The sequence below is a fragment of the Lontra canadensis genome, unplaced genomic scaffold (assembly GCF_010015895.1).
Source record: "Lontra canadensis isolate GAN:19392208 unplaced genomic scaffold, GSC_riverotter_1.0 scaffold107, whole genome shotgun sequence".
NCBI classification, from domain to species: domain Eukaryota; kingdom Metazoa; phylum Chordata; class Mammalia; order Carnivora; family Mustelidae; genus Lontra; species Lontra canadensis.
This window is the reverse complement of record NW_022631101.1, coordinates 4,060,246-4,075,722: the sequence shown is the minus strand read 5'-3', so window position 1 is coordinate 4,075,722 and position 15,477 is coordinate 4,060,246. Positions and strand designations below refer to the sequence as shown.

At 55.5% G+C, this 15,477-nt stretch overlaps 2 protein-coding genes across 4 annotated transcripts in view; one reads left to right on the top strand and one right to left on the bottom strand.

The window, feature by feature from the left end:
• TRPM4 (transient receptor potential cation channel subfamily M member 4) overlaps positions 1-10,471 on the bottom strand; it is a 37,013-nt gene extending 26,542 nt beyond the window's left edge. The window contains exons 1-9 of one of the 3 annotated variants that reach the window (XM_032839288.1): positions 10,401-10,471; positions 10,036-10,103; positions 5,585-5,759; positions 5,104-5,284; positions 4,762-4,925; positions 4,315-4,498; positions 1,421-1,482; positions 1,115-1,306; positions 710-809 (exon numbers count right to left, since the gene is read on the bottom strand). In XM_032839288.1, coding sequence (XP_032695179.1) covers positions 710-809; positions 1,115-1,306; positions 1,421-1,482; positions 4,315-4,498; positions 4,762-4,925; positions 5,104-5,284; positions 5,585-5,759; positions 10,036-10,103; positions 10,401-10,424 — 1,150 coding nt within the window. In that variant the 5' untranslated portion in view covers positions 10,425-10,471. Of the gene's footprint in view, positions 1-709; positions 810-1,114; positions 1,307-1,420; positions 1,483-4,314; positions 4,499-4,761; positions 4,926-5,103; positions 5,285-5,584; positions 5,760-10,035; positions 10,104-10,400 lie in introns of those variants that run through there. The other 2 variants (XM_032839289.1, XM_032839290.1) reach the window with 2 other exon arrangements.
• Positions 10,472-10,986: 515 nt separating this feature from the next.
• On the top strand, positions 10,987-15,405 carry HRC (histidine rich calcium binding protein). The gene is made up of 6 exons (XM_032839295.1): positions 10,987-13,681; positions 13,757-13,827; positions 14,305-14,373; positions 14,634-14,688; positions 15,131-15,167; positions 15,352-15,405. The coding sequence occupies exons 1-6, from the start codon at positions 12,022-12,024 to the stop codon at positions 15,386-15,388; spliced, it is 1,929 nt and encodes a 642-aa protein (XP_032695186.1). The 5' UTR covers positions 10,987-12,021; the 3' UTR covers positions 15,389-15,405.
• Positions 15,406-15,477: the final 72 nt, after the last annotated feature.

Here is a 15,477-nt window from a genome sequence, read left to right as displayed (position 1 = left end):
AGCCTCTACCAGGTGGCCATTCTGCTGCCTACTTTGGTTTTCATCAGCCATTCCTGTAGTAAAATATCAGGAGTTCCTCCATGGGAGATAGTACTTTGGTTCATCTCTGACTCCCCTACCCCTTAGTGCTTAGCATACGGGAGCCATGTAGGAAAGGAAGAAAGAGCAGTGTGGGTAGATAGATGAAAGGATGGATGGACAGATGGATGGATAGATGAAAGGATGGATGGATGGAAGGATGGATGGGTGGATGGAAGGATGGATGGATGGGTGGATGGATGGGTGGATGGATGGATGGGTGGGTCAAAAATGGGAGGATGGAAGAATGAGTGGTTGGAACTGTCAATGGATATGTGGACAGACAGGTGGAACGATGAGCGGAAGACAAGACAGATGATTGGCCGGAGAGAAGAATGAAGGATGAACAGTAACAATGGGTGGATGGAAAGAGCACCGTACAGACGGATGGATGGATGCATACATGAACCCAACAGGAAGAAAACAATTTGGAATATAGTGAAAGTATCTCGGGAAAGCTGTCCAAATAGCACCATGCAAATCCCCAAGAAATGCTCCCAAGGGAAATAAGAAAAAGGAAAGAGATAAAAAGGAGCCCAACTTTAGATCAGAGAAGATAAAGTGCCCAGGCCAGGAAAGGTGTCCAAAGTTGAGCTGAGAGAGGAGGAGAATTTGTGGGTTCAAGACTTACCCTTGACAAGGGCCTTCAAGACGATGGTCTCAAATTCCTCAGGGCCATCCTCAGATGAATAGACTGTCAGCAGCTCCTTCCGGGTCATGATCCTCTCCACCTGCAGAACACCACGTTCCGCACCCCCCTGCCCAATGCCACCTGTCCCTCTCCACAGAGTCACAGGAGACCATTCCCTCCAGGACCTAGTAATCTAGATGCCCGGCACCCTCTACTCCCAAAACCTGGGAGTCTGAGTCCCTAGGCCTCTCCACCCTCAAATCAATGAGTCTGGGCCTCCATTCTCCTTTTCCCTGGGATCCAGGACTCCCAAGTCCTCAGTATTCTCATCCCTCAAGACCCAGGGACCTGGGTCCCTAGCTCCCTCCCATCTCAGGATTCAGAGCTGGGCCCCCAATGTCATACCTGGGCCTGCAGGATCTCAGGGTCCCCTCTGGGGAAGAAACGCTTAATCCGATCCCGGGCTTCACCTCGCCTGCTCTCCCCTCTCCCTGGAGCCACAGTGTCCTCCAGGATCTCTGCCAGGCAGTCTGCAGCTCCCCCAGACCCGGCCACCAAGAGGCAGGGGAGCTGAGCCTGGGTGGCATTCTCTATCCGCTACAGGACAAAGAGGGCAGTCTGATCAGGGAAGGAAGGTGTTCATCCCACCCAGAGTCCTGATCCCCAGCCCTGTCCTCCCCTGAGACTCAGAAGCCAGGAGTCAGTCTATACCTTTAACATCTTCTCATCACCATCGATCAAGAGGAGGAGGACAGGGATGTCAATTCCAGTCCCTGAGGAGAAGAGAGCAGGGGGCTTCGTCACCTCCCCTGGGACAAACTTGACTCTTGCCTAATCCTGTGTCCTGGGGCCCACGGGAATCATCATATCATTTTTTTTTAAAGGTTTTATTTATTTATTTGATGACAGAGATCACAAGTAGGCAGAGAGGCAGGCAGAGAGAGAGAGAGAGGAAGGGAAGCAGGCTCCCTGCTGAGCAGAGAGCCCGATATGGGGCTCGATCCCAGGACCCTGGGATCATGACCTGAGCCGAAGGCAGAGGCTTAACCCACTGAGCCACCCAGGCGCCCCATGGGAATCGTCGTATCTTTAAGCGGGTTAGGCAGGACCAGATTTTGAAGACAGCAATACTTGACTTCCCAGGGAAGGAAGGGGCTGGGGGCCTGCACTCCTAGGTTCCCAAACGAGGCAAGTATTTATGGCATAAGTCACTCCTGTAATTGGTTAACAGCCCAGGAGCCAGGAAAGGATGGAAGTTTAAACAGAAACGAAGGAAATAAGGAATAGAAAGATCTAGGGGCACCTGGCTGGCTCAGTTGGTAGAGCACGTGACTCTAGAGGGGGATTGTGAGTTTGGGCCCCATACTGGGTGTAGAGATTACTTAAAAATAAAATAAAAGAAAGAGGGTGCCTGGGTGGCTAAGTCGGTTAAGCATCTGCCTTCGGCTCAGGCCAAGATGGCAGGGTCCTCGGATCAAGTCCCACATCAAGCCCCCACTTTGAGCCCCGAATCAGATGCCCTGCTCAGCAGGGAGCCTGCTTCTCCCTCTGCCCCTCACCCCTCTCCCCTCCCGCTCTCTCTCACTCGTTCTCTCTCTCTCAAAAACAACTAAATAAAATCTTTAAATGAAAGAAAGAATAAACTATCTAAATACATTTCTAAAGCCTAACAACAAAATCATGTAAGACAGTTTACTACTAATTCTATTCCCAGTAAAATAACAAATAAATGTTACTTCTTTTCACACTCACCCAGGAGTTTTGAGCTAATGGAATGACGCAAGGAAGTAAAATCGGAATGCAGGCGAGTATTTTTTTTTAAGCTGGAAGAGACAAAGTTATCTATTGGAAGAAAACCTGACTTAGATTCTCAGAAAATTGGAGAGACTGTACTCAAAATAAATAAATATTAATAAAAGAGGACTGATACCAAAAAAATACACAAAAACCAAAAACTTTTCTCCAAACTAGTAATGTCCCTTATTCATGTTTTCATAAAAATGATAAATTACCTGGGAATTAATTCATCTAGAAAGGTATGAGATTTTTATGAGGAAACTGACAAACCTTACTTAAGGACCAGGCTTAAATAAAGGGGAAAACAAACACCACGTTACAATATCAAAAAGTGACATAAAATTCAATGCAGCTTGGGGAAAGGGGGGGGTAGAAGGAGTGTGGAGGTGTTTTCCCTTTTTTCTTTCTTTCTTTTTTAATTTATTTATTTGAGAGAGAAGGACAGCATGTGAGAGAGAGAGAGATCACAAGCAGGGGGAGGGAGAAACAGGCTCCCTGCTCAGCACAGAGCCCTAGGTGGGACTCCATCCCAGGACCCCGAGATTATGGTCTGAGCTGAAGGCAGTCGCTTAACTAACTGAACCACACAAGTGCCCCTCTTTCTTTCCTTTTTAAGATTTTTTTTTTTTCCTTTTTAAAGTAATCTCTATACCCTATGTGGGGCTTGAACTCACAACCCCAGGATCAAGAGTCACAGGCTCCACTGACTGAGCCAGCCAGGCACCCCGTGCCCCTCTGGTCTTTTTTTTTTTTTTTTTTTAATTTTCTATTTATTAGAGAGATGGAGAGCACAAGTAGGCAGAGCGGCAGGCAGAGGGAGAGGGAGAAGCAGGCTCCCTGCTGAGCAGGGAGCCCAATGCGGGGCTCGATCCCAGGACCTTGGGATCATGACCTGAGCTGATGGCAGAGGCTTAACCCACTGAGCCACCCAGGCACCCGTTTTGTTTTGTTTTTAATTGGAGGGTTAAAACATTGACTTTCAGACTTTCTTCTTATTTTTTTAAGATTTTATTTATTTATTTATTTATTTTATTTTCCCATTTATTTATTTGAGAGACAGCGAGATCACAAGTAGGAAGAGAGGGAGGCGGGGTTGGGGGGTGAAGCAGGCTCCCGGCTGAGCAGAGAGCCCGATGCGGGACTTGATCCCAGGACCCTGAGATCACGACCTGAGCTGAAGGCAGAGGCCTAACCCACTGAGCCAGCTAGGCACGCCCCCCCCCCCTTTTTTGATATATGCATTTAAATCTACAAATTTCCCTCTAGATGCCACTTTGGCTGCATCTCTGACGGGCTCTGTAGGTCATACATTTCTTACCATTCAGTTCAAAATATTTTCTGGCTTTTTTGTTTCTTTTTTGACTTGTGAGTTATTTACTGACCACAACTTGTGCAACGAATGTCACAGAAATAACACAGACTACAACGAGCCAGACTTGAGAATGTGCAGACGCTGTAGGATTCCGTCCACACGCACGGAGGCACGGCCAGAACCCCTCCCTGCGCTACCAGAGGGCGGGGGGACCCTCGCGGACAGAAGGAAAAGGCTTCTTGGGGCCGATGATAGGTTTCTTGATCTGGGTGCTGGTTTCACACACGGGTTCAGTTTCTTAAAACTTTACCGAGCCATCTGCTTTCGTGTCGCTTAGATTTCGAGGCAAACACTTTTTTAAAAACAGAGCAAATAGTGGGAGAAGGTACTAGACCGAAGAGAACTCCTCGGCCCCTCAATCCCCAAACCTCGACCACACCGGACCACGGGGACCCTGAGCCTCGCACCGTGGTCCCCTGTGGAGGAAGCCACTCACCACCCACGCCAGTCTTCTGCTGCGCGACGTAGGACTCGAAGCGGAGGCGAAAGCGGTTCTCGCCGCCCAGGCGGCCATGGGTGCCGTCGTCCACCAGGAAGAAGGCCGAGTAGTTGTAGTCGAGCGGAAACTGGACCCCATCCTCGCGGTCGCCACGCCACGGGTACCTCGCAGGGAACGAGCCCTGGGCAACAATTGGCCAGACCAAAGAGTTTTTCCATCAGGACCAGGACAGACAGGAGCCCCTCCTCCCTCAGACTCGGTCTGAGGCCCCAGACCCTCCTCCCTCGGACCCAGGGATCTAGACCCTTAGCCCCTCCTTTCTCAGACCCAGGGGTACGGCCCCCAACCCTTCCTCCCTTGGACCCAGGGATCCAGGCCCCCAGCCACCTCCTCCCACAGACTCAGGATTCCCAGCCCCTCCTTTTCCAAGACTCTGGGTCCCACCTTGGGGTTAGTGAGGGCATCTCTATTCCGAACCACGCCCCAGGGAGCCACGCCCATGGCCACCACCTTGGTGCCGCCAGTGCTGGCCGTCTGGTGGTCCCGCACAGCCACACCAACGTGCCGGCCGATGCCCCTGTGCAGACCCCCGGTGACAATCCAGGCCCCTACACAGAGACCCAGAGAGTGATAGTCAGGTCCAGAGACACGGGTGTGCAGGGACAGAGAGAGTAAGACCAAAACCCCTCAGAGCTGGGGGGAGACCGCATCCACCCCAGAGAAATGGGGGACATGGGCAGGGGCCCCAGACTCAGGGGGCACAGCCAGCTCCCCAGCCTCAGTCACCTGTGCTCTGGGCAGCCCGCACCAGGCCGCGACGCAGCAGGTCCTGCAGCCAGGTCTGGAGGATGGGGCCCCCAGACCCCCCCAACACTGACACCACCAGGTTTGGGGCCGGGAAGCCCCATGTGCGGGTGACCAGATTATACACAGTAGCTGGATCCGTGCGGTCGGAGAGCCGGAGGAACTGCGGACACACAGGAGGAGGGGACATGGGGAAAGGGACACTGACAGAGAAGGGGGCAGAGAACAGAGATCCAGACAGAGAAGGATGGGGAGAACAGTAACCCAAGAAAGAGACCCAGAAAGAAGGCGACAGACTTAGAAAAGACGGGGGTGGAGAGAGAGAGATTCGGGGAGAGGGGAAGACAGGGATGGGCAAACGGGGAGACAGCATTCAGCAGCGGCAACCCCAGATCTGACGGGGGGTGGGGGGCATGCAGCCCAGCTCGCGGACCCCGGCCCTACCCAGACATGCAGGCCTCACATTGCTGGCCTTGCGGCTGGCGCCCAGGAAATCCAGGTCCCCGTAGGCATCGGTGGGCTTCTCTGTGGTGTGCAAGTCACTGTCCCACACGGTCACCACGGCTGCCCCGAAGGCATCCTCCACAGCCACGGACGGGTGGGCGCTCCGGGGACGCCCGCACTGGCACAAGTCTCCTCTGGGGAGGAGGGGGAAGGGGAGCATGAACCCCAGGGGGTTCCCTCCGCACCCCCGACCCTAAGGATCCTGTAGAAGCACCCCCCTCCCCGCAGGTAGACGCATAGTCCGGCCGACTCTGGCGCTGCCCAGCGCTGGGGAGAAAGTACAGCCAGAGCCAAACGGGCCAGAGGAAGGGAGCCACAGGGGCTCAAGGAAGCCAAGCAGGGAGGCAGCCTGGCACCCCTCACCACCCCACACTGCCCCAGCACCACCAACCATCAGGGGCCGGCCTGCTGCCCCCAGTCCGAACAGGAGAGAACCCTCGAGAAGGAAAAGCCAGAGGTTTCAGAGAGCGCTCAGAGGCGGGGGCAGCTGTGGGACATTGGGGTTCACCTCCCTGAGCCCCCATTTCCTCCTCAGATCCAGACAATGGTAAGGTGGTGAAATCACACGGTGCGAACTAATCAGTGGAGAAACCACTGGCCCCAAGGGGGCGCGGAGCTTCACACAACCTTGCCTTCTTGGTGCCGCTTCACTGTCAAGGGGGGAGGCTTTCCGGACGCTAGAATGTCTGCAAGGCCTAACCCTTCGCTACTCTTTTGTCTGTTCTGGGTTTGTTTTTTTTTTTGTTTTTTTTTTTTGTTTTTTTAAGTTTACTTATTTAAGTACTCTTTACACCCAACGTGGGGTTTGAACCCACAGCCTAGAGATCCAGAGCTGCCTGCTCCCACCAATGGAGCCAGCCCGGAGCCCTGCTGCCCTGCTTTTTTTCTTTTTCTTTTTTTTTTTTAAACAGAGAGAAGTCTCCGAAAATTGGGCTGCCAACACAGTCCAGTTAGAAGGAAAATACCTTCCTTTGCTTCTCATCGTGACGGTCTTCTGTGGCTTCTTTCTTTCTCTTTGCGGCAAATGGAAGTTTTTTCATTTATGGTGATCAGAGACGAAACTAATGCTTCCCTTAAATGCACAAGTAGCCCTCGCGTCCCTTAAATAAATGGACAAGCGATGGGCCTTGGAGTTTTCAAGAGCAAGCAACATAGGTTTGGGGAATGAAGAATTCATTCTAGACGGGACTGCACATAGCAGAGGAGACCCCAATCTACAAAAGCAGAGTGAGCTTTGACTTAAGGACCAGTTTCACAGGGGCGCCTGGGTAGCTCAGTGGGTTAAAGCCTCTGCCTTCGGCTCAGGTCGTGATCCCAGGGTCCTGGGATCGAGCCCCACATCGGGCTCTCTGCTCAGCGGGGAGCCTGCTTCCTCCTCTCTCTCTCTCTCTCTGCCTGCCTCTCTGCCTACTTGTGATCTCTGTCTGTTAAATAAATAAATAAAATCTTTAAAAAAAAAAAAAAAAAGGACCAGTTTCACAGAAGAATACCACCGGGGGTACACGGCTCTGTTAAAAGCTGTAAAGATGCTGAAATAGCGGCGATCAATCCACACCAGGGATGGACGGAACACACTCAACCCGGCTCTTGGCGCAGTGTGTACAGTGAAGGACACATCCTTTCTCATTTCTGAGTCCACCTCCAGGGACCCGGCCTGCCTCAGTTGACCCTGTTGGTCCTTTCACCTATCTCAGTCCCATCCCTAGACCCCCTCATTACCTTCCATCTACTTCCCACTAGTCCTTGTAGATAAAACTTCTGCATGGAATGGTCCAGAACTTAAGCTGTCTAGTCTAGTTGACCTTAGCCACATGTGGCTGGTTACATTTAAATAAATTAAAGTTAAATACAATTAAGAATACAGTTCCTAGATCACTCTGGCCACATTTCAAGTGCTTGGGAGCCACAGGTGGCCAGTGGCTGCCATACTGGACGTGGATATAGAACATTTCCCCCATTGCAGAAAGTTCTGGGGGACAGAACTGGCAGAATCCCCAGTCTGCACTTCTCACCTCCTACCTCTCTTTCTCTATGTGGCCGCTGACGCTGACACTGTTCCTGACAACATCAGCAAGGACCATCATATCCCCAAACACAACGGCCTCTATTCAGGTCTCGTGTGATGATCATAAAATGGCACTGGTCACAGCTCAAAGACTAATTCTAAGAAACCTTTCTGTCCCTTGGCAGGGCTCACCTGCTCCCCTGGCTGCCTTGTCCCTGCCACATCCATAGCTTTTCTCTTTCTCGGTGCCTCCCTCGAGTGGAGGTGTTCCCAGAAGCCCAGACCACATGGCTTCCCTGCATGGATCTCAAAGTTGATGCCCCAGGGGCCAAGAAAGTAATTTAGGGGAAAGAAGCATCAGGTGTGGGAGCGCCCGGGTGACTCGTCGGCTAAGCATCTGCCTCCGGCTCAGGGCATGATCTCAAAGTCCTACGATTGAGCCCTGCGTCCTGCTCAATGGGGAGCCTGCTTCTCCCTCTGCCTCTGCTGCTCCCCTGCTCTGTGGGGAGCCTGCTTCTCCCTCTGGCTCTGCTGCTCCCCCTGCTTGTGCTCGCTCTCTCTCAAATAAATAAATAAATAAAATCTTTAAAAACAAAAAACAATAAAAAATAAAAGTTCTCTTCTGTGCAAAAAAAAAAGGCCATAAAGTTGCTAGCACACCTTCCCCAACTTTGCACATATCCCCCCCCTGACGTTTTACCTTCTACAGTTTCAGTTACCATCTTCAGCTAAGATTTCTTGAATGCTGCACAGAAGTCACAGACCCAGGTCTGCAGTGTCCCCTAGTCCCCTCCAAGGCCCCTGACACGTGAAGGCCCACGCTGAGCTTGGAAATACTCCCCAGACCCACTCATCCTCCTGGATTCCCCATCCTGGGGACAACCCCACTGTCTCCCAGGTCCCAGACCAGAGATGTTCAAGACCCATCCTCCCCTCCTCTTACTCCTCAAATCCAGCAGTCCCCAAGCTCCTGTCCCCATCCCCATCCTGTGTCCCCACAGGGGTAGGCCTGGCTCAGGCCTCTTCCTGTCCCACCCAGACCCTAGCCCAGCCTTTCCTATGGCTTCTTGAACTCCTCTTCACCCTCACACAATCCCCAGAGGCTCTTTCCACACTCAGAGCTGATCCCACCCCTCCCACTGCTTCCCAGCACCCCAGGCCAAGGTCCAGGCTCTTGAGGCCCAGTGACATCTGGCCCGCCCTCCTCCACGGAGACCTCCCGCACCTTGAACTTTGCACATGTTCTTCTCACGCCTTTAAATGCACACTCTCCTCTCCTTGCCGCCTTCAACTGTCAAATGCCAGCTCATCCTTCAAATGCCAGCTCATCCTTCAAATGCCACCTCACCGGTCCCTCCTCCTCCAGAAGCCACCTGTGACACCCTGTGTGCCCTCCTCAGCCACAGCCAGACTGGAGAGGGCCCAGCTGCTTGTCATTCCGAGCTCCCGTCTCTCCGCCTTAGTCCTCATCCCACCAGACCAGAGGTCCCTACACTGCCTTGGCCACACTCCCCACCAGTAAAAAAGTCTGGAGCACTCGCCCCCAATAACGTCCATCTGTTTATTTGGGCATCATTGCAAGCCTTACTGAACTACTATGTTCCCAGGACTCACTAAGTGAGGAATGGTGACATCTCCCATGCCCCCCACAATGGTCTTAAAAACAACTTCAAAGCCAGAATCCACCGGCGAGACCGTCCCTGAAGGCCAGGGGCTCCCCGAGATAGGCAAATGCTGCACGGACCTCATGCAAGTGTCCCCAGCCACCAAGCCCAAGCACGGGGCCTCCCCCAGAAGTAACTGCTACCTTCCAGGGGTCATCGCGGGCATTTTCCAGCACCAACCACATGCTGGGCCCGTTCCAGAAATTCAAGCAAGCAGGTACTTGTTTAAATCCTCACAATAAATGCCCACTCAAGACGTAAGGCCTGGCTTTACGTGCAGGTGAGGGATGAGACCTAGGGAGATGAAAGGATTTACCCAAAGCCACACAGCACCAGTCCCGGGTGACATCTGAACCCTGCCAGGGCCTGTGCTCCTGATAATTACGCTCCCTTGGGAGCACTGAATGCAGGCTTCTTGGATGAATGAATGAACGAACCAACGAATGAATGAAACAAACAGCCAAAAGAAAAAGAAAGTGACGCAAGAAGACGCAGAGAAGAGACACAGGGAAGGAAAGAAACAGAACTAAGCCTGGGGCTTTAACACTGACCCTGCCCAAAGGGAAATTGGAAGAGTCTGCACGGACCCAAACCCTCCCCAAACCCTCCCCCTGGAGAAAGCGCCACCAGGGCACGCCCTTGGAAGTGACCGCAGTGACAGGAGGGGAGTGGGAAGCGAAAGTGGGAGGGGTCAGCGGGCCGGGGACGCTCCGGGGTTGATCCCAGGGGCGAACTCCTCACCCCGCATCTGTGGGGTCAACGATGAATGTCGTGCACGTCTTCTTCTTGAAGATCTTGGGGATCCAGCTCTGGGGACAGGAACAAGGGGTGGGAGGGCTCCAGCTCAGTCCTATGGATCCGAGTCCCCCATCCCGCACCCTTCCCCGGACCCAGGAGTCCGGGACCCCAGCGCCTTCCTCCCCCAGCCTCAGGACTCCCCTAGCCCCCCACTCCTATCTGTCCCCAATGACCCAGGAGTCCGGAGCCCCCCAACCTCCGGGATCCCCCACCCCAACCCCTTCCTTCGTCTGAACCAAGAATCTGGGTCTCCAGCACCCTCCTCGCTGGGAACCCAGAGGCCAAGCCTGGGAGTCCGGCCGCCGTACCTGCTCCTTCTCCGGCCCCACCATGCTGCCGCAGCCGCCGCAACCTAACCGGCTCCGCACATTCCCTCCACCAACCCGGATTCCCTCCACCAACCCGGATTCCAGACCCGCCCAGGAAAAACCGGATCCGCCACTTCCCAGCCGGGGCGGGGCCAGGTCTGGGGGGGAGGGGGGAGTCCTGCGGATGCGAAAACGAGAGGCGGGGCAAAGGGACAGTCGGAGGGGCCAGTCGAAGACCCAGAGGGGGCCAGAGAGCCAGAGAGAGGGGGCCAGAGAGCCAGAGAAGGAGGGACAGAAACCAAGAAAAGGGGTGTCAGAGATCAGAAAGAGACAAATCCAGAAAGAGGGCACAGAGATCCAGAGAAGGAGGGACAAGAGACTGAGAGAGGGAAAAGGAACCAGAGAGAGGAGAACAGGACCCAGAAAAGGGATGTCAGAGACAGGAGAGAGAGAAACGGAGATTGGGGTGGGGAGGGGGGAGACAGAGACCCAAGATGGAATGCCAAAGGTAGGGAGGGGTACATTAATCCATGGTGGGGGGGGTGGCACAAAAACTTAGGGGGCAGAGAATCAGAAAGGGGGTGAACAGAGATTTGGGGGGGTACACTGTCTCAGAGAGAGAAATACAAAGAGTTGGGTGGAGAGCAGACACTCCGAGTGACAGGAAGATAGTAGAATCCTGTGGCTGGGGAACAGTGGGTGGCAGAAATAAGAGAGGGAGTCCCATAAAGAGGGCTGGGGATCCAGAGGGCCAGGGCAATAGTGACAGGGTGAGGAATGGGAGATAGTGACCCACAGACAGGCAGGGCCACGTGTCTCCTGCCAGCTCTGACAGGGACAGCTGCGGCCTAGCTGGGTAACCTGAGCCCCCCACCCCCCCTCGCTGTATTTATAGCCCTGGACTGGCCTGGTCTCCTGCCCTTGGCTCCAGGGACAGCAGGTCACAGGTGTGTGTGCTGGAGCGAGCTCCTTCCACCCCTGTCCAGGGCCTCCGTACTGTCATCCACACTCTCGGCAAAGGCTCCCGCTCTGGCCAGAAACTCCCCAGAATCCAATCCCCAATCCTTCCGTGGCAGAGGTCTCTCCTCTCAGATGGGTCCCTCCAGCCCCCACAGTTGTCTTAGGCTCCCCCCAACTTGGCCCACTAAAAGTCTACCCATTATCTTTGCTGCTACAAAACATGAACTTGTTGGCAACCAAGTCAAGCCCTTTGTCCCCAGTCCTGGCCAGGCTGAGACCCCTTCACCTGCCCCTTCCCCAGCTCTGGGAGGAGGAGGAGCAGGAGGGGAGGGGCAGGCGGGGACTGACCCAGAATAACTCTGGGCAGAAAGTAAATTTAGCCACAGAGAGGGGAGGAGAGAGACCCTATTGGCTGGGAGGTGGGGAGGGAGGGCCTGAGAGGGGGGTGAGGGGGCTCCTGAGACAGCCTCCAGGGGGGTCCAGCAGTGAGGGCCAGGAGGAAGGCAGACAGCAGAGGCAACAGGGGACATAGCAAAGGAAAGACACAAGCAGAAAGAACCAGAAGGACCCAAAAAGGCGCAAAGAACGCAACACTCGTCCACAGAGCCACAGAGGCAGCTGGAGCCAGCCCTGGGAGAAGCTCTGCTGCCTGTCTGTCCCCATGGGCCACCGGGGGCCATGGCTGCACACTTCTCTCCTCTGGGTGGCCGTGGCCAGTCTGCTCCTCCCCCCTGCCATGACCCAGCAGCTGAGAGGGGCTGGGCTGGGCCCCAGCAACTGGAACAACAATGCGGGAGTTGTGGGGCCCTCAGAAGACGTATCTGGTGACTTTGGCCACCCCATGCACAGCCACAGAGGCCACAGAGATGAGAACGAGGACGTCTCCAGGGAGTACAGTCACGGAGACCACAGGTACCAAGTCCACGAGGTCAGAGAAGAGAATATCCCAGATGAGGAGGTCTTCACTGAACATGCTCGGCAGGCTCATGGGCACAGAGGCCATGGGAACGAAGATGTGGATGATTCAGATGAGCCCGGACCCCACTTCCCCAGCCACAGAAGCCAGGGCCACCAAGACGAGGATGAAATTGAGTCCAGCAAGGATCACCATCATACCACCAGGCACATCCATGGAGGCCACGGAGAAGAGGACGATGAAGACGAGGAGGAAGGGGTGGTGGTCTCCACTGAGGATGGACACCAGGCCCACGGGCACGGAGGCCACGGAAGGGAAGAGGATGAAGACCTCTCAGATGAACATCCCCATCACCTCCCCAGCCACGGGCACCGAGACCATGGAGAAGAAGAAGGTGGTGATGATGATGATGATGTCATCTCCACTGAATACGGACACCAGGCCCACAGGCACCGAGGCCACAGGAAGGAAGAGGATGAAGACCTCTCAGATGAACACCACGATCACAGCCCCAGTCACGAACACCGAAGCCACAGAGGAGATGAGGAAGAGGACACGTCCGCTGAGGATGGACACCAGGCCCACTGGCACCGAGGCCATGGGAGGGAAGAGGATGAAGACATCTCAGATGAACACCATCACCATATCCCCAGCCACGGACACCGAGGCCATGGAGACGAAGACGGGGATGAGGATGAGTCTACCGAACAGTGGCACCAGATTCCCAGACATACTCACCTTGGAGATGAGGAGGAAGAGGAAGAGGAGGTCACAGTCACGTTCAGCCACCATGTTGCAAGCTCCCAACACCCGGGCCCCGAGAGCACGGAGGAGGACGACTTTCCAGATGAATATAAGTCAGTAGCCCCTGCCCATGGAGTCCCCAAGGACGAAGACGAGGACATCTCTGACAAGCTTGGTCACCAGGCTCCCAGCCACAGGCAACAAGGCCACCAAGGTGAAGGGCCTGGCCCCAGAGGGTCTGCGGAAGATGCGATTAGCCACCTGCCCCTGGAACACATGGGGGTCAAGGATAGAAGCCATGTGAGGGAGAGAGATTCTGAGGAGGGAGAGGAGGAGGAAGACCGGAGCTCCCACGGGGAAGACGATGAAAGCTTAGAACAGGGAGAAGAAGGCACCCGCCATGGCAGCCTAGATCAGCAGGATGAAGAAGATGAGGAGGAAGGTCATGGCCTCAGCCTGAGCCAGGAGGAGGAGGAGGAGGAGAAGAGGGAAGGGAGGGCTGAGGTTCAGACCCCAACGAGCCAAGACCACCGGGAGGGGGAAGAGGAGGAGGACGGGCTGGAGGAAGAGGAGCTCCCCTTCACCATCATCCCTAACCCGATGGCCAGGAGGGAGGTGGCCGAGGGTGGCTCCAGTGAGGAGCAGAGTGGCGAGGACACGGGTAAGTGGTCTGGCCAGGTGGGGGCAGGGAGGAGCGGCGTCAGCACGCTTCACGGCTGCTCTCCTGTCCCCACAGATCTGCAGGGGGCCCAGGAGTACAGCAACTACCAGCCTGGGTCCCTGTGCGGCTACTGCTCCTTCTGCAATGTGAGTGCCCAGTCCAGGTCCATCTTCCAGGCTGTTCCTGGAATTTGTCCCAGGGTTCTAAGGTGCCTGGGGGCAGCGCCAGGTGAAGGATGCTTCTGGGGCCATGCAGCAGGCAGACTGGAGGCTGGGAAGCTGAGGAGGAGGCCGGGGCAAGGGTCTGGGAGGAAGTGGGGCCTGAGCTGTACCCGCCAACTCAGGGGTGGAGGGGAGGGTCTGTGGCCGAGTCGAGGGTGGGTGGAATGGGCCTGGGGCCTGGCAGGCTGTGGGGAGAACAGGGAGGAGGCATGAAGAGAACACCCACAGGTCCAACCCACAGCGACAAGGGGACCTCGCAAGAGGGGAACAAGGGGGAAGCTGCTGAGCTCAGTGTGGGAGGTAACGAACGAGGGGAGCTGGGGAAATGTCCAGGGGGCAGGGTGAAGGGCTGGCGGGTGGCTCTTAAATGGTTTCCCCAAGCCTGAATCCTCCCGTCCCCAGAGATGCACTGAATGTGAGAACTGTCACTGCGATGAGGAGAACATGGGGGAGCACTGCGACCAGTGCCAGGTGACACCTTCCCGGGACCCAGGTTCCACCAGGCCCCAGGACGGCCGGGGGCCCCCTGGACACCCACAGTCCCAACTCCCGGCCGCTGCCTTCAGACTGACCCAACCCTCTATCCCCATCCCTGGTGCTACCTTGACTCCACGCTCGATCCCGCCTCTAACCTTAACCTCCGCCTAGGGCCCCTGGCCGGCACCCGCCCCCATCCCGGCTCCGCCCCGACCAAGTCTTACACTTGTGCCTCTCCCCATACCCGCCCCCAGCACTGCCAGTTCTGCTACCTCTGCCCGCTGGTCTGCGAAACGGTCTGCACGCCGGGTAAGCCAGACAAACTCCGTGGAGGCAGAGCCCAATCCGACACGCGGGCCTGGGAGGCTGCAGGGCGTGGCTAGGCGCGGAGGCGTGGCCAAGGCTGGGAGGCCGCGGGCGGGGCGGAGCGCGCACGGAGAGGCGGGGCCTGGCCGAGGGAGGGGTGGGGCTAGATACTGAGGCCTACTTAGGCTAGGGGTGGCAGGTTGAAGGATGGGCCTGCTGAAGCAGGTAGAATTGGAAAAAAGGGGGTTTCGGGAGAATGGGAACACCAGGAGCACGGAGAGAGGCGCAGGACCTTGAAAGGAGTCCTAACAGAAGGAATTCAATTTAGGGAAGGAATTAGGACAAGGGGAAGCGGGGGTGGAGGCGGCAGAGCTAGTCTGGATTCCAGGTTCCTCTAATTTCGCCTGTGGTGTACCACTCAAGCCTCTTATCTTTTCTCCCACAGGAAGCTACGTCGACTATTTCTCCTCCTCCCTGTACCAGTAAGTGTGTGGAGGGGGGCAGTCTGAGGGCCCTGTTTAGAGAGGCGCAGTCCCGCTGAGTGATTGGACGACCCTGGGACTCCATTGCCCTGTCGGTAAAAAGGGGCAGGTTAACATCCCCATCGAAGCGCCTGGGGCGAGCTTTGGGCACTTGGGCTGTCTAACCTCGGGTCCTCCTCTCCAGAGCCCTGGCGGACATGCTGGAAACTCCGGAACCCTGACCATGGGGCTGCAGTGCGGACGCACCTGCCTGGCCCTCCGACCCCTTCCCATGAGCCATATTTATTGAATTGCAGTATGAATAAACATG

Bases quoted from the DNA above. Each gene is read 5' to 3' on its own strand.
- HRC (XM_032839295.1), top strand. From the start codon at position 12,022: ATGGGCCACCGGGGGCCATGGCTGCACACTTCTCTCCTCTGGGTGGCC. The intron at 14,374-14,633 runs GTGACACCTTCC...ACCCGCCCCCAG, and splicing joins AGCACTGCGACCAGTGCCAG to CACTGCCAGTTCTGCTACCT. The intron at 14,689-15,130 runs GTAAGCCAGACA...TTTCTCCCACAG, and splicing joins CGAAACGGTCTGCACGCCGG to GAAGCTACGTCGACTATTTC.